Source organism: Pristis pectinata, chromosome 15 (genome assembly GCF_009764475.1).
Source record: "Pristis pectinata isolate sPriPec2 chromosome 15, sPriPec2.1.pri, whole genome shotgun sequence".
NCBI lineage: Eukaryota > Metazoa > Chordata > Chondrichthyes > Rhinopristiformes > Pristidae > Pristis > Pristis pectinata.
In genome coordinates this window covers 42,614,845-42,637,535 of record NC_067419.1, presented here as the reverse complement: position 1 = coordinate 42,637,535, position 22,691 = coordinate 42,614,845, and the positions used below count along the sequence as shown (strand labels likewise).

The 22,691-nt window shown below is 43.6% G+C and overlaps 1 protein-coding gene across 1 annotated transcript in view; it reads left to right on the top strand.

The window, feature by feature from the left end:
• LOC127578574 (stabilin-2-like) overlaps nt 1-22,691 on the top strand; it is a 154,609-nt gene that overhangs the window by 12,876 nt on the left and 119,042 nt on the right. The window contains 7 exon segments of the mRNA XM_052030723.1: nt 7,464-7,549; nt 9,053-9,122; nt 11,376-11,471; nt 13,748-13,873; nt 15,432-15,628; nt 18,299-18,432; nt 19,297-19,430. Coding sequence (XP_051886683.1) covers nt 7,464-7,549; nt 9,053-9,122; nt 11,376-11,471; nt 13,748-13,873; nt 15,432-15,628; nt 18,299-18,432; nt 19,297-19,430 — 843 coding nt within the window.

Here is a 22,691-nt window from a genome sequence, read left to right as displayed (position 1 = left end):
GTCGACATGAACGAGTTGGACAGAAGAGTTGCTGAATGAGGTGTGCTGTATGGCTCTACAACTTAGGCAGCACACTCTTAAGGACAAGACCCTTAACAGTGTTGAAGAGCAGAGAGACCTTGGGGTGCAAGTCCATGGCTCATTGAAAGTGGCTACGCAGGTAGACAGGGTGGTTAAGAAGGCTTATGGAGTGCTTGCATTTATTAATCGGGGTACTGAGTATAGGAGTCAAGAAGTTATGATGCATCTCTATAGAACTCTGGGTAGGCCGCGTTTAGAGTATTGCGTGCAATTCTGATCACCTCACTATAGGAAGGATGTTGAGGCTTTAGAGAGGGTGCAGAGGAGGTTTACAAGGATGCTGCCTGGATTAGAGGGCACGTGCTATCAGGAGAGGCTGGACAAATTTGGGCTCTTTTCTCTGGAGCAGTGGAGGCTGAGGGGTGATCTGTTGGAAGTGTATAAAATTATGAGGGGCATAGATAGGGTGGACAAGCAATATCTTTTTCCCATTATTGAGAGATCCAATACCAGAGGGCATGCATTTAAGGTGAGAGGGGGTAGGTTCAGAACAGACGTGAGGGGTATGTTTTTTACTCAGAGAGTGGTGGATGCCTGGAACGCGTTGCCTGATACGGTGGTGGAGGCAGCTTCATTGGGGGCTTTTAAGATGGGCTTGGATGGGCACATGAATGAGAGGAAAATAGAGGGATATGGATATTCTGTAGGTAGGAGGGAATAGCTATGTCAGCACAACATTGTGGGCCGAAGGGCCTGTTCTGTGCTGTACTGTTCTACGTTCTAACTCTATGACCCACATTAAAGCAACCCTTCCCAAGCCGCTTGGTCATTTTCAACCCATAAAAAGTTTTACACATGATGTCTAACTATGTTATAGGCACTACTTCAATGTAAATTGTCATTGTTATTGGGTGTGTGGAGTCCCAGAACCAGATCTGTGGTAAGGAGGTGATTTGGTGGTATGGGGGTGGGGAAGGGATGGGTATTGGTATTGGTTTATTATTGACACTTGTACCGAGGTACAGTGAAAAACTTGTCTTGCATATTGTTCATACAGATCAATTCATAACACAGTGCATTGAGGTAGTACAGGGTAAAAACAGTAACAGAATACAGAGTAAAGTGTCACAGCTACACAGGTTGGACTACCCATGTACAAATGACTTACACTCACTCGAGATATACGAGGATGCTGCCAGGACTCGAGGTCCTGAGTTATAGGGAGAAGTTGAGTAGGCCAGGAGTTTATTCGTTGGAACGTAGGTGATTGAGGGCTGACTTTATAGTGGTGTATAAAACCATGAGGAGCATAGGTAGGGTGAACGCAGGTAGTCGTTTGCCCAGGGAAGGGGGACTAAAAACTAGAGGGTATAGGTTTAAGGTGAGAGGGGAAAGATTTAAAAGAGACCTGAGGGGCAACTTCTTGGTGAGTACGTGGAACAAGCTACCAGAGAAAGTGGTTGGGCAGGTACAATAACAACATTTAATAGACATTTGGATAAGTACATGACTAGGAAAGGTTTAGAGGGATAGGGGCCAAACACAGGCAAATGGGACTAGATAGGTGGTCACCATGGTCGGCGTGGACGAGTTGGACCGAAGGGCCTGTTTCCATACTGTGTTACTCCATGACTGGGCCATATTGTAAGTAGAGAGACAGACCAGGCCCGAGACATGATGATTGTGACAAACCTTCAGGGAAAGTGCTCTTCAAACCGTAGTGCATTCCTTATCTGTGACAAAACACGCAAACAGGAATCACACAATCAATAAAGTCTTTCCGGGGAAGTGGTAAATCACTGATAATGACTCCTCTGAAGTGCCAAGTCAAGGATAATGAACCTTCCTCTAGGGGAAAAAGTGCTGAAAGTAATAAGTAGCAGTCAGTACACAGGGAATAACAGAAAAATCCAGCTCACACATAAGCTGTGAACACAGGAACAGGATAAGATCACTTAACATCTCCATCCTGTTTAACCATCCAATAAATACCCCTCTTTTGCCACAAACCCCTTAAGACCTTTGCTTAACAAAAAATTAATTTCTCAGATTTCAAATTAATAATTGACTTGACCTCAATTGCATTTTGCTGAAAAGAGTTCTGATATTCAAGTGATCACTATCTGTATAAATGTCACCTAACTTCACTCCTGTAAGCAATGAGGTCCTGTCTCCACAGATGCTGCCCAACCTGCTAAGAATTACCAGCATTTTCTGTTTTCATTTAACTCCTGAAACTTTTTAGATCTATCCTCTGGTTTTAGGCATTGCAATCAGTTTCTCTCTGTAGCGTGTGGAGTAGCAGTTTTAAAAGGGCAAGTGCTGTTTTAAGGCTTTGACAAAGGATCAGATGTTTGACTGCAGTCTTGGTTAGAGCTTTGTTTATAGCAGTTACAGGGATCTGGAAGGGCCATTGTAATAAACAGTCAAGTTATTGCCTTGGTGAATGTCTGACTATAGCGTGAAGTAGTCTGCAAACTCAGATACTTCTCTACCTGCCCTATCAGTTTGTTTTAATATCTTGAAAATGCTAATCAAATCACTTCTAAATTTTAACCAATATAACTATAATTCATGCAATCCCTCCTTGTAAGTTAATCCTTTCAGAACAGGTGTCATAGAAGGCTATAGAGTGAGCAGAGAAACAGGCCCTTTGACCTACATATCTATGTTGACCATCAAGTACCTGATCCCATCTCCCAGCACATGGTCTCTAGCCTACTTTGCCTTGTTCAATTCAATTGCTTGTCCAGATACTTCTTAAATGTTGGGTACCTGCCTCCACTACCTTCTCAGGCAGTGTGTTCCAGATTGAAAACATCCTCTGAGTGAAAAAAAATCCTCAGATCCAGTCTGAACCTTTTACTCCATACCTTAAACCTTTGTCCTCTGGCTTTAGACATCACTTACATGGGGAAAAGTTTCTTACTGTCTACCCTATCTATACCCTTTGTAATATTGTATACAGGTCCTCCACAGGTTACGAACACCCAACTTATGGACACCCCACACATATGAATGTTTGGGAGACCAGCAGGATGGATGGGGACAGATTTGCCGGCTACTGCGGGGCTGCAGGCATCTTCTGCCGGGTGGGAACGGGACATTTCCGTGTGCCTTCTCTCCCCACCCCACCACCCCTGAGCAGCAACAATCTGGGGCTGGGTGGAGCCAAGCAGAGCCAGGAGGGCTGGGCAGACTCGCGCGCTCACTCACTGAGTCAGTGAGGCCGGCTGGCAGCCACTCTTCCCGCGCCTGCTCGCCCTCCCATCACAGCCGTTTCTGTGACCCTCTCCTATGCACTGTTGTTGTTCCTTTCTGACCTATGAACAGTTTGGGTTATTGGTATTGGTATTGGTTTATTATTGTCGCTTGTACCGAGGTACAGTGAAAAACTTGTCTTGCAAACCGATCATACAGATCAATTCATTACACAGTGCAGTTACATTGAGTTAGTACAGAGTGTGTTGAGGTAGTACAGGTAAAAACAATAGCAGTACAGAGTAAAGTGTCACAGCTACAGAGAAAGTGCAGTGCAATAAGGTGCAAGGTCACAACAAGGTAGATCGTGAGGTCATAGTCCATCTCATTGTATCAGGGAACTGTTCAATAGTCTTATCACAGTGGGGTAGAAGCTGTTCTTAAGTCTGGTGGTACGTGCCTCAGGCTCCTGTAGCTTCTATCAACGGAACCTTCCCGTAACCCGAGGACTACCTGCAACTCTATCAGGTCGCCCTCAGCCTCCACTGTTCCAAGGAAAACAAACCAGCTTTCCCAATCTCCCCCCATAACTGGAACGTGGGCACTGTCCTCTCCAAGGCCAATTCATCCTACACATCCCAGAGCTGCTCACAGTGATTGCAGTGGTGTGCCAGACTCTGTGCCAGAACACTGCCTCTTTGGCTGAACAAAGGAAGCTTTGGCCATAGATAGGAATCAATGTTGTTTGTTTTAACAGGAATCGTTGAAGTATTTCCTGTACCTGAATATTTCCTTTGTCAGGCAACATCATCTTGGATTTATTTGGCTATCACATTAAAATAGAGAACCAAAGTTAAAATTTAAGCAATAAATTACAGTTTAAGATGAAGATGTGTAGAAATTTCTTTTTCAGAGGATGGTGAGTCCCTAGGATTCGCTACTCCAGAGATTCGTTAAATCATTAGAAGTATTTATGGTGTAGGTAAATAAATATTTGAAAGGTCGTGGAATCAAGGGTGATGGGGAACAGGCACAGAAGAGGAGCTGAGACCAGCACAGAATCATAGAACAGTACAGCACAATACAGGCCCTTCGGCCCACAATGTTGTGCCGACCTTTAAACCTCACCTAAGACTATCTAACCCCTTCCTCCCACATATCCCTCTATTTTAAATTCCTCCATATGCTTATCTAGTAAGCTGTTGAATTTGACCAATGTACCTGCCTCCACCACCGCCCCAAGCAGCACATTCCATGCCCCAACCATTCTCTGAGTAAAAAAACCTTCCTCTGATATCTCCCTTGAACTTCCCACACGTTACTTTAAAGCCATGCCCTCTTGTATTGAGCATTGGTGCCCTGGGAAAGAGGCGCTGGCTGTCCACTCTATCCATTCCTCTTAATATTTTGTACACCTCTATCATGTCTCCTCTCATCCTCCTTCTCTCCAAAGAGTAAAGCCCTAGCTCCCTTAGTTTCTCCTAATAATGCATGTTCTCCAAACCAGGCAGCATCCTGGTAAATCTCCTCTGCACCCTTTCCAACGCTTCCACATCCTTCCTATAATGAGGCCACCAGAACTGGACACAGTACTCATAGATCATATTGAATGGAGGGTCAGGCTTGAGGGGCCGAGTTGCCTATTCCTGCTTCTATTTTCTTGTGTTCTCGTGTTGGATTTTTATAGCAACTTGAACTTAGTTCGATAAACCCAGGTGTTTGATAATGATATAATCAGAGTAAAATGGCTGCAGGCATGTATGAATGAAAGGTATGTTAAGAAGGATGATCAAAGGTTTAGTCAAAACTGTAGATTATAACAAGAATCTGAATTGAGGAGAGGGAAGTGCAGGTTCTTAGGAAGAGTTAAGGAACAATCACTACATTTAGAAGATATTGAGACAGACACTTAAATAGGCAAGGCATAGAAGGATATGGTGCCCTTCTGGGCAAATGTCAAGTCAAGACGGGTTCATTGTCATGTGCACAAGTACAGTGAGGTACAGGTACAATGAAAAATTTGCTTGCAGCAGAGCACAGGCACGTGGGTACAGACAACACACAGAATATAAATTATACATAAGTTATTCAAGACAGTGAAAAACAAAGACTGTGCAAAGCAAGGTATCAGTGCAAAAAGAAGCACGTCCATGATAGTGCATGAGGTGGTCCGTAGTGTTCCGTTGCTGAGGTAGGGTTAGGGTTGTGCAGGTCGGTTCAAGAACCTGATGGTTGTATGAAATGGGATGAGTAGCCAGCATGGACGGGGTGGGCCAAAGGGCCTGTTTCTGTGCTGGATGACTCTATGACTCGATAATTAATAGGAGTGAGTTTTTTTTTATTTACAGCGTGGTAACAGGCCCTTCCAGCCCAATGAGTCTGCGCCGCCCATTTTAAACCCAATTAACCTACCCGTACGTCTTTGGAATGTGGGAGGAAACCGGAGCACCCAGAGGAAACCCACGCAGACACGGGAGAACGTAGAAACTCCTTACGGACAGCAACGGGAATCGAACCCCGATCGCTGGCGCTGTAATAGCGTTGCACTAACCGCTACGCTACCGTGCCATTATCACACATGTGGTGGAAAGCAGGGAGAAATGGAATCAGCTTCTACTGGGGACACAATGATTTGTTAAATTATTTGCTCTCTGGGATGGACTAAAAGGTGCCTTGGCACTAATTCAAAGAAAAGCAGGGGAATTCACCCTGGTATCTGAGCGACGTTTATTCTTCAATCGACCAGAAGCACTTTACCTGGCTGTTATCACTTTGCTATTTGTGGGAGCTTGCCGTGCACAAACTGGCCGTCCTATTTGTTACACTCCAGCAGTGATTTTACTCCAAACTGTACAGGGTACTGGTGAGGCCGCACCTGGAGTACTGTGTGCAGTTCTGGTCTCCTTACTTGAAGAAAGATATACTGGCTTTGGAGGCGGTGCAGAGGAGGTTCACCAGGTTGATTCCGGAGTTGAGGGGGATAGCCTATGAGGACAGATTGACTTGCCTGGGACTATACTCGCTGGAATTCAGTAGAATGAGAGGAGATCTGATCAAAACATATAAAATTATGAAAGGGACAGATAAGATAGAGGCAGGAAGGTTTTTTCCACTGGTAGGTGAGACTAGAACTAAGGGACATAGCCTCAAGATACGGGGGAATAGATTTAGGATGGAAATGAGGAGAAACTACTTTTCCCAGAGAGTAGTGAGTAGTGAATCTGTGGAATTCTCTGCCCAGGGAAGCAGTAGAGGCTTCACATTAAATATATTAAATATATTTAAGACACAGTTAGATAGATTTTTGCATAGTCAGGGAATTAAAGGTTATGGGGAAAAGGCAGGTAGGTGGGTCTGAGTCCACGGCCAGATCAGCCATGATCTTATCGAATGGTGGCGCAGGCTCGACGGGCCAGATGGCCGACTCCTGCTCCTATTTCTTATGTTCTTATGTTCATAAGTACTTCATGGGTTGTAATGCACTGTGGAATATCCTAAGATAGGTACCATAGAGCTGCAATTTTCTTTTTCTAAAAGCCAACACTCTGACTAAACTTTAGGTCATCCTGCCAACACATTCCTTCCTTGTTTATTTCCCCACATCCCTGTGATGCACCTTGTGACAGAAGGCAGGAGAGGAGACTCGCCTTGGGCTGACGTGCCAGCCCCAGATCATATGAAATGGGGCTTAAACTCACCACCCCATAAACGCCAGTTTTTCTTGTGTTGTCCTCAGTCTTTCAAGATATCGCGCAAACCCTTGGTCAGCTGGAAAGAATGTGCAACATTTGCAAACCTCCATTGAAACTTGAGGAAATGGTTCAAAAGTTGTGACACATACACAATTCAACAGCACTGCAATCATAACGATTAACATTAGCGGATTATTGCTTGACGCAAATGTTAATTGTGTTTTCAATTACCAGCCACCAGGAACACTTCAAGCTGCATTAAGTAGGAGCCATAAATCCAAGGTGGATCTTAATAAGCACAATGAGGAATGTAGGAGACCAGAGGGTAATGAAAATATGGAACACACCACCACAGAGTGCAGATGAAGCATGGATTCATTTAAAGGGAATCTGGATAAAGGCATGAGGCAAAATCATATAGAAGGAAGGGGTGAGACAAAGAGGGCGGGAGGGGATTCATGTGGAGCTTAAGCACTTTTGGGAAGAATGGACGGATTTTGTGCTCTGTGTTTTGTGTAACTGTGTGATCTTTGTCTGATATAATTACAGAATGTCCCGGAGGAGCAACGGCCCCTTGTAGCAACAAAGGAGTTTGTTCCGACAGCATGGGAGGGGATGGCAAGTGCAATTGTACAGTAGGTCAACGCTTTAAACGTGTTATGGTGAAGGTTGATCAAGGGAAAGGCTTTCATTAACAGCAATGAGTTGCTTAATGCTACATTGGTGAGCTGAGCGTGACTTTTTTCCAGGCAGATTTTACACCGTAACTCTCACGTCCAGTCTTAGTATCACTGGGAACTTCACTAGACTCAAAGAGCAACAGTTTTGGGACACCAAGGGGATGTGGTAGCAAAGTCGATGTTATTTGCAAGGATAGCCGTAAGGTCAAACGGTGGAGCAGGGTCTGCTTTTTATATTTTTAATAAGGTCTTACCCCTCCTCCAATCTTTGTAGCTTGGAAACCAGGAGGTCTCTGGGATGGGTGCAAGGTTCAGGAATGTTATCCCTTCTTGTCAAAATCCTAGCCCATATATCCAACTAAAAGGAAAGGGCTAAGGAATAAGACCCAACTGAATTGCTCTTACAAAGAAGAGACACAATGTGGAGGGGCCAAATGGCCTCCTCGTGCTGTAATGTTTCTATGATTCTCCTAGCACCATAGACATAATTTTTGTAATGGGCAAGTGGATTTAAAGAACAATAATGAACACCATATATGGTCACGTCTCTGTGTTATACATCAGCTATCAAAGTAATGGAGAAGGTGCAAAAGAAGATGAAAAGAATTTAGAGGTTGTCCCTATCAGAAAAGTTGACCAGCTGAGGTTCTTTCCTCTGGAAAAGAGAGGAGTGGTCTGAAAGAGACCGTAAGATAGACATGGGAAGGATCACTAGTGGGTGGGAAATGAAAACTACACTCTAAGGAGAACCACTAATCCATCAAGGAAATCAGGAGAAACCCAGTTACTCTGAGAGTGGTGAGAAGATAGAACGGACTCTGATGGGGACTGACAGAGATGAGGAGCAAGGTACATGCGTGGGAATATGGATAAACTCAAGGAACAGGATGGTGATAGAGAAGAGACTGTGCATGGCCCAGTTGACCCAAGTAAATGGACTGAATCAGCGCTGAACATCCCATGTTATCAAATATGTTAACTGACAATCAGATTTAGACCATCGCTGAGATACTGACTGTGGTGTTGGCATTGCATGTTATCTGCTTTACTTCAAACAATGAGCGAGGGGGGGAAGGGGATAGAGTTGAGGGAGGGTTGGAAGTGACTAAGCAGGTTGAAGAGGTCATCCAGTTTAAGTGCCCATTTAAAAGTCAGCCTGGCTTCCTGTTTTGATACTTCTCAACAAGTGCATTCAGCAACAATCATTGTTTGGCAAGGCATTTGCAGAACGTACTATCTCAATTTTTGATGACTTTACACTTTCATTGCTGGTGAACCCTGAATGTAGGATGTCAGCAGGGACCCAGTGTGAAAAAAAATTGTTTGTGGGCATCTCAGCACTGGCCACTTTGCTGGGTCAATTTGGTTTACGATTCTAAACATGACCATTGCCTTGTTGATAACTAACCAATGTTAATTCCTCACTATTTTAGCACATTTTGATATTAAATATTGCAGGGTGGCTTTGGTGGCGTAGCCTGCGAGAAATGTGCGAAAGACAATACATTTGGACCCAACTGCACTTCTGGTGAGTTTTGTCACACATTGAGTAACAAGTTAAAACCTGCACAGTAATGACATTGGTGTCAAAATATGGGCATCGGGAATGAGAGGGCATGGTTTTATGGTGAGAGGAAGGAGTTTTAAAGAGGATCTGAGTATTTTACACAGAGAGTGGTTGATGTCTGGAACGCCCTGCCAGAGGACGTGGTGGAATCAGATACAAACACTACATTTAAGAGACATTTAGACAGGTATTTGAATAAACAAGGCATAGAAGGATACAGTCCAACGCAGGCAAATGGGATGAGTGTAGTTGGGCAAAAAAGATCAGGACGAATGTGGCCGTGTTTCTGTGCTGTACAACTCTATGACTCTATACACACTAAGTAATCCAACAGGGAATTCAGATGAAACTTCTTCTTTACTCAAAGTGCGGTGAGAATGTAAAACCTGATACCACAGGGACTCGTTGAGGCCAATTGTTTTTGAGACATTTAAGTAGAGGTAGGAGGGTCACAGGAGGGATAACACACTGCACTGAGAGATTCAGATGGGGGAGAACAGGCAATGTGATTGGAACATAAATACTGGTATGGACTGGCTGGGCTGAATGGCCTGTCTTTTGTGTTATGTGCCCTATGTAGTCCTATTGTAAAAATGCTGGAAATAGTCATCAGGTCAGGAAGCGTCTGTGGAGTAAGGAACAGAGCTACCACATCAGAGCAAAGCAGTAAAAGATTTAGCAGTTTATAAGTAAGTGGCATTTAGAAGAATGAGAGGTGATCTCATTAAAATGTATTAAGTTCTTATGGGGTTTGACAGTGTAGATGCGGAGATGATGTTTCCCCTGAATGGGGTTTCTAGAACCAGGGGTTACAGCCCCACAATAAGAAGATGACCAGGCAGAACAGAAAGGAAGAAAAATTTCTTCTTCCACTGAATCTTTGGACTTCTCAACCCAAGAGGATGTGGAGGCTCAGTCCCTTGGTGTCAAGATTGGTGGATTTTTAGATATTAACGAAATAAAAGGATATGTGGTTAGTGCAGGAAAGTGATCCTGAGGTAAAAGATCAGCCATTATCTTATTGAATGGTGGACATAACACAAGGGGTCTGAATGGCTGCTGCCAACTTCCACTTTTTTTATGTTCTTATGTAGAGAGGCATGGGGAGAGGAGGAGGAAAGAACAGAAGGATGGAGGATGGACTGTGGGAGAAATAGCAGGAAAGGTGAACTGGTAATTTGATGATGTAAGGGTTGGTCAAGGGACAAATGGAAGGAAGTGCAAAAGGAGGCCCAGGTCCATTATCAGCTGTCGCTGTTTGAAAAATTGGGCACAGTGGTTATGACCTGAAATTGTTGAACTCACTGCTGAGTCCAGAAGGCTGTAAAATGCCTGTTTAATAGATGAGTTTTGTTCCTCAAGCTCCTGTTGAGGTTCAAGGATAGGTCCTGAGCTTGCAGGCCCTAAAACTGAAAGGAGGGTGCAGCTCTAATCTCCTCCTAGGGAAACGGGAATATCGTGCCCGAGAGGAAGGTTTCCCCTCTTTAGATTACTTTGCATTTCCACCTGCTTTGTTGCCTGTGTCAAGTGTGGCATGACAGGCATGAGGAGATCTGATGTGAGTATGTTCGGAACCCTCTGAAGTTCTAAACCTCTACCACACCAAGTTAATCCCTGCTGGGCGATGTGGTTGTTCCGCCTAGGATTCAGCTGTGGCTCAGCTATTGGTGCTCTTGCCTTTTGAGCCAAAGCCTAATCCTAATCACTTGAGCTGATAAATCTAGCATTTCTGTCTTTTCCATCAGTTGTCGTGGACTCCTCTGGCAGATATTGAGATCCAATGGTGCTGTTTTGAAGAGGAGCTGGGGACTTATCCCCATTGTGGTCCTGGCCAGTGTTTATCCTTAAATCAAGGCCTTCAGCTTGCTGTCACATTGCTCTTTGTGGGAGCTTGCTGTGAAGTAATTGACTACCAAATTTCTTACATCACAAGAGTAACTTCACTCAGAAGTCTTTCATTGACAGTGAGATTCTCTGGGCCATTATGCAAAGTGCTTTTCTATTTTAGGAACTGGAATAGCTCTAGTAAACTTAAAAACATTTTAAGAATATTTTTCCTTCATCCCTTTTGGGTTTCTAGTGGTCTTCAGACGGTGATGATGATTGACTAAATAAAGATTATCTGTTGAAGTTCTGGGGTCAATAAAGTGGAAAATGCAACATAATGCTTCCTGTGTAAGTTTAATAGAGCATTACCCTCTCTCCCCTTTTCAGTGTGTGAATGCCTTCATGGAGTCTGCAACAGTGGAATCAACGGTGATGGGACATGCATATGTTACTCAGGTTACATGGGGGCCAAGTGTGACCAGCGTAGGTATTTCATAAGGATCTGTTACATCACGTGCCTTAAATAAACACTTGTATGCCAATACTTATTATGCCTTGGTAAAGAATTAACTTCCTGGCATAACACAGTATTTCAGGTTGATCCTGCTTCATATATTTAGACGATGTGACTACGTTGTGTATAGCTTTTTATATCTGGATTGGTTGATTTGAATAAAAGTGCTGCCAAAAGTCTTGATTTGACATTAAATTGACCACTTTTATATTAATGCAAAGTAGTTTTGGCGTCATGTCATGAAAGCAAAGCGTCTCGACCTGAAATATCGACTGTTTATTTCCCTCCATAGATGCTGCCTGGCCTGCTGATTTCCTCTAGCATTTTGTGTGCGTTGAGGCAACTTTAGTAGTTAGTATTAGACTTGTTGCGCTTTATACACAGTTCAGTTTTACTCCATGAAACTATCTCAATAGACTGTGAGAATAGTCCTCAGATAAGGAAGAGCCACTGCTACTTATACAAGGAACCACTGGTAACTGACAAACTCATCCCTGTAAGTGTCAGCATTGGCTCTCTCTTCAGCAATCTCACCTCAGAGTCACAAGGTTAGAGCGTAGGACACTACAGCACAGTACAGGCCCTTCAGTCCAGAATGTTGTGCTGACATTCTACCCTGCTCTAAGATCTATCTAACCCTTCCCTCCCACATAGCCCCCTATTTTTCTATCATTCATGTGTCTATCTAAGAGTCTCTTAAATGTCCCTAATGTATCTGCCCCCACAACCTCTGCCGGCAGTGCGTTCTACGCACCCACCACTCTCTGTGTAAAAAACTTACCCGACATCCCCGTTATAGCTTCCTCCAATCACCTTAAAATTATGTCCCCTCGTGTTAGCCATTGTCGCCCTGGGAAAAAGTCTCTGACTGTCCACTCGATCTATGCCCCTTATCATCTTGTACACCTCTATCAAGTCACCTCTCATCCTCCGTCTCTGCAAAGAGAAAAGCCCTAGCTTGCTCAACCTATCCTCATCGGACATGCTCTCCAATCCAGGCAGCATCCTGGTAAATCTCCTCTGCACCCTCTCTAAAGCTTCCACATCCTTCCTATAATGAGGCGACCAGAACTGAACACAATAGTTGTGTTGTGTGGTCAGATTTCAATCCAGTGGCTTTTAGCTTGACTTTCCCAATGCTGACATAAGGAAGGCTGCATGATTAAAGGTGCCTTTTTTCAGATGAGTGTTTATATCAAGGTTTAATCTGTCCTCTCACACGGACACAAAAAAAATCCCACTCCACATCTCAAAAAGCAGCAGCAAACTTCTCCCGTTTCCTGGCCGGTATTTATCCTTCAAACAACACCATAAAAGAAAACTATTTTTTCTCACATAAAAATCGTTGACATGTTTTCTACTTCATTTAGTGATGTCACTAAAAATGTACACAGTTGTCTTTGTAAAAGTCTTTGCAATATCCGGAAGTTGCAGAGCTTGCTGCATAAGAGCAAATTCATTCTCCCTCCCGCAACCCCTACCAAAGATCTTTGCATCATGAAATGCAACATCTTTTATGTGGTGGATCATGACATTGTATTTGATAGTATCAGCATAAAAATCTGACAGCAGTCTCTGAAAGGAGACTATGCATTAAGACAGTTGACCAAAAACTTTGCTAAATTCAGTCATGGAAAGTTGGTGTTGTTGGCCAGGCAACACTGATTGCACATTGCTAATTGTCTTTGGAAAGGTGGTGAATGCTTTCTGGAAGCCACCATGGCCCATGTGTGAAGATGCACCTATACTGTTGTTAGGTAAAGACTTACCTTCACAGCGGTTTCTTTGTTGCACCTGAATGTCCTGCTAGACTGAGATGAATGTGGGATGAGAGATTCCAAAAGCAAAAGGATATTTTTCTTTACAGCGCATTAGTAAGCCAGGTACATTTTTACAATTGTTGTATTTTGTCATTTTTTACACAATAACTAAGTGAATTTAATTCCCCTAACTTTCATAGTGTTCAAGTTCATAACACCCAACTATTCACACAGGTCCTTTGATTACTAGCCCAGGGACAAAACCACTGTGTTACCAAGTCCATTAACCTTCAAGAAAATGAGTTTTAAAGCATGGGGAGAGTTGGAGGGAGAAGTGGAGAAGTTGAGGAAGGGACAACCAGTAGTGGTGATGCAATTAAAATGGAGGGGGGCGTGCAAGACAATAAAAATGATGCAACAATTCTCACAAATCTCTGAGGCAATGGTGCCATGGTTTCAACAAGTATCTCTTGATCTTTCTTAAGCTATACCTGCTTGTCGAGCATTGCAGTGTCCTGAAAATACCAGATGCTCTGAGAATGCAGAAACTGGAAAGTTGGCGTGTGACTGCTTACCTGGTTACCAGGACATGGGGAACAGACAGTGTGAACGTAAGTGCTGTTTGTGCTGCAAGGGAATAGCTTCATTCTTCTGTTATGAAAACAGCCCTTCTATGGGTATGTGAGTATGTTTACTGGTAAATTGGTTTATTATTGTCACATGTACCAAGCTACAGTGAAAAACTTTGTTTTTTTTTAAATTTTATTTACAGCGTGGTAACAGGCCCTTCCGGCCCAACGAGTCCACGCCACCCATTTTAAACCCAATTAACCTACCCGTACGGCTTTGCAATGTGGGAGGAAACCGGAGCACCCGGAGGAAACCCACGCAGACATGGGAGGACGTACAAACTCCTTACGGACAGCAACGGGAATTGAACCCCCGATCGCTGGCGCTGTAATGGTGTCACGCTAACCACGACACTACCGTGCCGCTGTATGCCATCCATACAGATCATTTCATTACAACAGTACATTGCGGTAGTATGAGGGGAAACGATAACAGAATGTAAAATAAGGTGTTACAGTTACAGAGAAAGTGCAGTGCAGGCAGACAAGGTCATAACAAGGCAAATAGTAAAGTCAAGAGTCCATCTTATCGTACTAGGGGATCTTATAACAGAGGATAGAAGCTGTCCTTGAGCGTGGTGGTACGTGCTTTCAGGCTTTTGTGTCTTCTGCCCAATTGGAGAGGGGAGAAGAGAGAATATCCAGGATGGGTGGGGTCTTTGATTATGCTGGCTGCTTTACTGAGGCCATGAGAAGTGTAGACAGAGTCCATGGAGGGGAGGCTGGTTTTCATGATGTGCTGAGCTGTGTCCACAACTCTCTGCAGTTTCATATAGTCTCAGGCAGAACAGATGCCATACCAACCCATGGTGCATCCAGATAGGATGCTTTCTGTGGTGCGTCGATAAAAATCGGAGAGGGTCAGAGGGGACATGTCAAATTTCTCTAGCCTCCTGAGGAAGTAGAGGCACTGGTGCACTTTGTTGGCTGTGGCGTCTATGTAGTTGGTCCAGGATAGGCTGTTGGTGATGTTCATTCCTAGGAATTTGAAGCTCTCAACCTTCTCGACCTCAGCTAAGATATTGGAGCATTAAGGGAAGTGAGTGACATCAGATGGAAAAATAGACTTAAATAGGAAGTAAAGATAAGATAAGATTTCTTTATTAGTCACATGTACATCGAAACACACAGTGAAATGCATCTTTTGCGTAGAGTGTTCTGGGGGCAGCCCGCAAGTGTCACCACGCTTCCGGCACCAACATAGCATGCCCACAACTTCCTAACCCGTATGTCCTTGGAATGTGGGAGGAAACCGGAGCACCCGGAGGAAACCCACGCAGACACGGGGAGAACGTACAAACTCCTTACAGACAGTGGCCGGAATTGAACCCGGGTCGCTGGCGCTGTAATAGCGTTACGCTAACTGCTACACTACCGTGTTTGGTAATTGTACCAGAACACAAAGTGATGCAAGCTCATACAAGGAAACTAATTTGTGCTCCGAGAAGATGCCAGTGTTTCTCCCCATGTGCAGTAGTTTAAAATTTAGCATGACATAAAGCAGTAAAACATAAGTAACAATAGACTTTTTTTTCTCCAGCGATTAATCCTTGTCTTCATAATGCCTGCGGTCCTAATTCTGTGTGCACCTTCCTCACCGCCAACTCTTTCACCTGCACATGTGAAGAAGGTTACCAGGGTGACGGTCAGATCTGCCTACCCATCAATCCTTGCCAGAAAAATTTCGGGAACTGCCCCACAAATTCAACAGAGTGCCAATACGATGGCCCCGGACAGGTTGGTTCTCCTCCTTGATTGCCACAAGCTTCTTAACCCTTTCGATGTTTGCTGAAAATCTTCCCTCAAGGGCAATTGAGGATAAGAAATAAATGCTGGCCAGTAATGCCCAGATCCCAAAAAGTGAACTAATAAATCAAAATCTATTTACCTGCAATGGCGTCATCAACATTGCTTTTATATAGTGCCTTTAATATAATTAAGTATCTCAGAACAGATCACAGGGGCATTATCAAATAACATTTGACTCCCTCCTTCCCTTTATTCCATGGTCTACTGTCCTCTCCAATCAGGTTCCCTCTTCTTCATCCCTTTGCCTTTTCCACCTATTACCTCCCAGCTTCTCACATCACTCCCACTTCCCCCCTCCCTCACCTGGATTCACCCATCACCCACCAGCTCGTGCTCCTCCCCCTCCCCCCACCCTTCCATTCTGGCTCCTGCCCTCTTCCCTTCCAGTCCCTGATGAAGGGTCTCGGCCCGAAACGTCGACTGTTTATTTCCCTCCGTAGATGCGACCTGACACGCTGAGTTCCTCCAGCAGCCTGTGTGTGTTGCTCTACATTTGACTCCAAGCTTCATAAAGAGATATCTTCTTCCCACGTTCTTCCCACATCCCAAAGACGTGCGGGTTGGTAGGTTAATTGGCCGTGTAATTTGCCCCTAGAGTGTAGATGGGTGGTACCATCTGGGGGATGGGGGGATGGGTGGAGTTGATGAAAATGTGGGTTAAAGTTGACGACATAATATTGCTCTGTTTCTACTGAGAAGTTTTAGTCCAGCCTTTTTTTCTCTTTTTTTTTGTTTGTTTTTTTTGAAATTTTTCTGTTTAGTTTAGTTTGGTTTGGTATATTGTTTATAATTTTTCTTATTGATTTGTTTTTTTTTCTTTTTTTTAATTTATATAATAAATCTTTTTCTTTCCTTTCTTTTATATTATATTCATTTACTAAGAAATCATTGGATTTACAGATTTTTTTATATTTTGTTGTTCTTTATGATTATCTAGGCCATGATTGTTCTCCTGACCTCTTTGTATTACACGTACAAACATTGATGTTATATATTAATCTGTATTAATTTGAAAACTAATAAAAAGATTGAAAAAGAAAAGAAAATGTGGGTTAAATAAAATGTGGTCCACTGAGCTTGTGCCAACCCACTTGAATTAATCCAATTTTATTTCTGTGCTCTATGAATCTATGATCAGAAATTTGATCAAAGAAATACCTTTAGAAGAGTTTCTTGGAAGAGGAAAGAAGGGAGAAAAAGTTGAGCGAGACAATTCCAGAACTTAGAGCCTTGTCAATAGCAGATCAGCTATAGTTATGGTTAAATTGATAGGTTGATCAAGAATCTAGAATAGCAGTGCCAATATCTTGGAGCAGATTACAGATAGTGTGATGGGCGAGGCCAGGGAAGAAATTTGAGAACAAGGATGAGAATTTTAAAACCGGGGCCAATTTCTTTTTGTAATGGTGTACATGGATTTTAGTAAGGCATTTGATAAGGTTCCTCATGGAAGGCTCATTCAGAAAGTCAGGAGGCATGGGATCCAGGGAAACTTGGCTGTGTGGATTCAGAATTGGCTCGCTCATAGAAGACAGAGGGTGGTGGTAGATGGAGCATATTCTGTCTGGAGGTCGGTGACCAGTGGTGTTCTGCAGAGATCTGTTCTGGGACCCCTGCTCTTTGTGATTTTTATAAATGACTTGGATGAGGATGTGGAAGGCTGGGTTAGTAAGTTTGCTGATGATACAAAGGTTGGTGGTGTTGTGAATAGTGTAGAAGGTTGCTGTAGATTACAACAGGATATTGATAGGATGCAGATCTGGGCTGAGAAGTGGCAGATGGAGCTCAACCCGGAAAAGTGTGAAGTGATACACTTCGGGAGATCAGATTTGAAGGCAGAATACAAGGTTAATGGCAGGACTCTTAGAGATCTTGGGGTCCACATCCATAGATCCCACAAGGTTGCTGCACAGGTTGATACAGTTGTTAAGAAGGCGTATGGTGTGTTGGCCTTCATTAGTCGGGGTATTGAGTTCAAGAGCCGTAAGGTGATGTTGCAGCTCCATAGAACTCTGGTTAGACCACATTTGGAATATTGTGTTCAGTTCTGGTCACCTCATTATAGGAAGGATGTGGAAGCTTTAGAGAACATGCAGAAATTTACCAGGATGCTGCCTGGATTGGAGAGCATGACTTATGAGGATAGGTTGAGAGAGCTAGGGCTTTTCTCTTTGGAGAGAAGGAGGATGAGAGGTGACTTGATAGAGGTGTACAAGATGATGAGAGGCATAGATCGAGTGGACAGTCAGAGACTTTTTCCAAGGGCAGCAATGACTAACACAAGGGGGCATAATTTTAAGGTGATTGGAGGAAGATATCAGGAGTTTTTTTTTACAGAGAGCGGTGGGTGCGTGGAACGCACTGCCAGCAGAGGTTGTAGGGGCAGATACTTTAGGGACATTTAAGAGACTCTTAGATAGCCACACGAATGATAGAGAAATGGAGGGCTGTTTGGGAGGGAAGAGTTAAAAAGATCTTAGAGCAGGATAAAATGTCGGCACAACATTGTGGGCCGAAGGGCCTGTACTGTGCTGTAATATTCTATGTTCTATATGCCAGCCATAGCCCTACAAATAGTGTCTTATTTTTCTCTTCCAGTCGCACTGTCAGTGTCTGGAAGGTTATGAGAACCTGGAGCCAGGAAGAGGATGCAGTATGACTGATGTCTGCTTAACCAACAATACTTGTGATAAAAATGCCAACTGTGTCACCGTCAGACCAGGACAGATTGAGTAAGGATTCATGTAAAGGACTGCACGCGTGGTAATTGATGGGTATTGGTTCAAGAATTGTTTGAAGGCTTGTTGCTGATTTAACCTGGTCTGGTGTGCCTTATTTGCTCTCCTGCATGACCTAGCCAGATGTTGATGGCTTGAGGGCATTGAAGGCAATTGGCAGACCATGATCCTAGCAGTATCAAAATCAGAAGCATTTTGCTTTTGTGCTCAGACTCTAATGAAGTTATTTTTGCTAATCTGTTGCCTTTGAGAGAAATTTCTCCCAATCCATATTATCAAAAACCTTCATAATTTTATACATGCCTTATTAAATTTTCCCTTAACCTTTTGTACACTAAGGATCATTATTCCAACCGCTCTGGTCTGTTACAGAAGTAAAGTCCCTCACTCCTGGTACCATGTTAGTAAATCACCCCCTGCACCTTTCGTAAGGCTTCAACATCACTGATGGTGGTGCACAGGAGGCATTGCCTGCACTGTAGATCTATAGTTACAAGGCCAAGCTGAGTAGGCTGGAACAAAAGAGATGAGGGAAGATTTAATTTAAATGTAAAAAAATTATGAGGGTCCCAGACAGAGTAAACAGAAAGGTCTTATTTCCATCAGCAGAGTGTTCTATAATTAGAGAGCATAGATTGAAGCTGTTTAGTGTAAGGATTAGGTAGAATGAGTGGCAGGTGTGAGGAACTAAATCTGAATGAGCACTTAAAGAGACAACCTATAAAACTGAGCTGGGAAAAAGGTTTAACCTCATGCCTATTTCTGGTCATTCTGGACACTAAAGAATAGCTTCCTTCTGTGCTGTAAATTCGTCTTGATTCTCTGATTCTAAAGCTTAATACAACATGCCTTAACCAGGTGTACCTGCAACGAGGGTTATACAGGTGATGGCAACATCTGCTATGGAAACATCATGGAGCGAATCAAAGACCTAAACACTCAACCTGGTGGACGATGGCAGGGGCAGATAACAACAGCCATGTTGTTTTTTGGTAATTCCTTGTTTCCTCCTGATGCCTTGCAAAACAATTTCAGTTAAAAGCTTCTGGGTAGAAGTTTGCTCTTGGTCATTTGTTTGGTTTCTGCTAGCTTCCAATGGGTTGCATTGGACTCCCACCACAGTTATGGTTGGAGTCTGATAGAATCTCTGAGGAAATCAAGTGAAGTGTGTGAAATCTAAGGATAGAGACAGAGGACAACTTAATGCCACCACTGTATGGACCATTTAGCTCAAACAGCTGGGGACAAATGAAGCAGCACACAAAAAGCTGGAGGAACTCAGCAGGTCAGGCAGCATCTGTGGAGGGAAATGGATAGTCAATGTTTCCGGTCGAAACCCTTCATCTTGATATCCCAGTCCAGATGAAGAATCTCAACTCGAAACAATGACTGTCCACTTCCCTCCATAGATGTTGCCTGACCTGCTGAGTTCTTCCAGCTTTTTGTGTGTTGTTCCAGATTCCAGCATCTGCAGTATCCTGTGTCTCCAAGCGGGGACTAATGTCTACCCTGAATTCTGAGAGATTGGATGGTATAATGCTGGAATCCTGCAGTATTGAACACAGCACATCTCAAAGTACTCATATTGGTATCAGTATTGGTTTATTATTGTCACATGTACCGAGATACACAGAAAAACTTATGTTTGCGTGCCATCCAGACAGATCATTCCGTATACAAGTACATTGGGGTAGTAAAAAGAAAACAGAATTAAGAATATAGTGTTGCTATTACAGAGAGTGCACTGCAAGTAGACAAATAAAGTGCAAGGGCCACGACAAGGTAGATTGAGAGATCAAGAGTTCATCTTTAGCATACAAGTAGTCTGTTCAAGAGTCTTATAACAGTGGGATAGAAGCTGTCCTTGAGCCTGGTCGTGTGTGCTCTCAAGCTTTTGTATCTTCTGCCTGATGGGAGAGGGGAGAAGAGAGAAGGGTGGGGGGGGTCTTTGATTATGCTGGCTGCTTTACCAAGGCAGCAAGAAGTGTAGACAGAGTTCATGGAGGGGAGGTTGGTGTCTGTGATGTGTTGGGCTGTGTCCATAACTCTCTGCAGTTTCTTGCAGCCTCGGGAAGTGCAGTTGCCATACCAAGCTGTGACGCATCCGGATAGGATGCTTTCTATGGTGTATCTATAAAAAATTATCTTATTTTGTTCATAAAAATGTCATATTTTCCAAAAGAATTCTAACAATCAGGAACATCTGGTTGAAAAATTATGAAATTAAAATTCCTGATATTCCCATGTAGGCTCTCGGAAAAGCTCTCCAATCTAACTTAGTGCCATCTGTGACCCCATGTTTAACCGAGGGTAGATATCGGGGTGTGGGCGGGGGTTGGGGAACAAACTCAGGCTTGTGCTGTTTCCTTCAGCATATGAAGTGATTCGGGGTAGCAGGATTGGCTTCAAGATACACCTCATAAGAATTTGTCATCTGGGAGAGAGTGCTGGGGTGGTGGGTGGAGAGGGTTTAGAGGTGGTATGTGGGTGCTGATGAGGAACGGGGCAGGATCAATAGCAGGGGAGGCTGTGTGGCACAAAGAACACTACAGATTCTCCCAGTCCCATGAAGAAAGTAAATAAAAGCCCTCCCTAATCCATCTTGGTTCCTCCTCCCCAACCAACATCAGGATCAGATAGCACATGCAAAGAAATAACCTACTAATTTAGAGTAGTGGAGAAGTGGAGTGAGCTAGTTGCTGCTTGGGCCCCATAACTGCTCCCATTGGGGTCCTTTGTACCCAAAAGATGAAGGTTGGGTGAAAAACACTATGATGCTGGAGGAACTCAGTAGGCCAGGCAGCATCCGTGGAAAAAAGCAGGCGGTCAATGCTTCAGGTCAGGACCCTTCTTCAGGTCTTGAAGAAGGGTCTTGATGTGAAACATCGACTACCTGTTTTTCTCCATGGATGCTGCCTGGCCTGCTGAGTTCCTCTAGCATCATAGTGTTTTTCATCTAGATTCCAGCATCTGCAGTCTTTTGTTTCTCCAGGTGAGGGTTGCTTCATAAAGGCAGAGGTTATGAATTATATGAATCTTCACTGGGCATGCACGGTAGTGTAACGGTTAGCGTAATACTATTACAGCGCCAACGACCCGGGTTCAATTCCAGCCACTGTCCGTAAGGAGTTTGTACGTCCTCCCTGTATCCATGTGGGTTTCCTCCGGGTGCTCCGGTTTCCTCCCACATTCCAAAGACGTACAGGTTAGGAAGTTGTGGGCATGCTATGTTGGTGCCGGAAACGTGGCGACACTTGCGGGCTGCCCCCAGAGCACTCTATGCGAAAGTTGCATTTCACTCTGTTTTTCGATGTACGCATGAAGGATAAAGATATCTTATCTTATAATGCCTTTGACTCTTTGGGTACAGGTCTCCAATTTAGAAAGCCATTTTTCACCATAATCAATAGTGCACCAATATTCACACACAGGACATTGTTGTGAAATATCAATTTACAGAATTTTGCTCAACAAAATGTTTTCCAGAAATGCGTATTGTTTGTAAAATGAGGAAATACCGTCATGGAATATCAGGAGATGGATTTCATAATCTTACAACCACATGTTCCTGATTGTTAGAATTCTTTTGGAAAATAAGATATGAGTACTTTGAGATGTGCCATGTCATGAACTGGAGATGTCATCGGTGTAGAGCTGGAGCCTGTGAATTTGTGTCCATGGATTTCTATACTTTCCACCACTGAAGATTCCTTATATCATGTGTGGCCATGCTGTCAGCTCATCGATGGAAGGTGGTTTTGATGGTCGGTGAATAACTCCATCACTGTTACTCCTAAAACTGCCAGAATGGTGGAGGGTGAACAAAGATGTACTCATCTCTTTCATTCATCAACTAATTCCTTTCTCCTTTCCCAACAAACCCTAATTGGGGGACTTCATCCTAAAGTTTAATGTGCCAATATTGATATTTTTAAGCAAATTATATGTTATTCCCATCTGTCTACACTTCTCGCTGCCTCAGTAAAGCAGACAAAGACTCCTCTGACCCTGGACATTCTCTCTTCTCCCCCCACCCCCCTCCCATTGGGCAGAAGATACAAAAGCCTGAAAGCATGTACCACCAGGCTCAAGGACAGCTTCTATCCCGCTGTTATAAAACTATTCAACAGACCTCTTGTACAAGATGGACTCTTGACCTCACAATCTAACTCGTTATGGCTGTGCATGTTACTGTCTACCCACACTGCACTTTCTCTGTAACTGTAACACTATATTCTGCATTCTGTGATTGC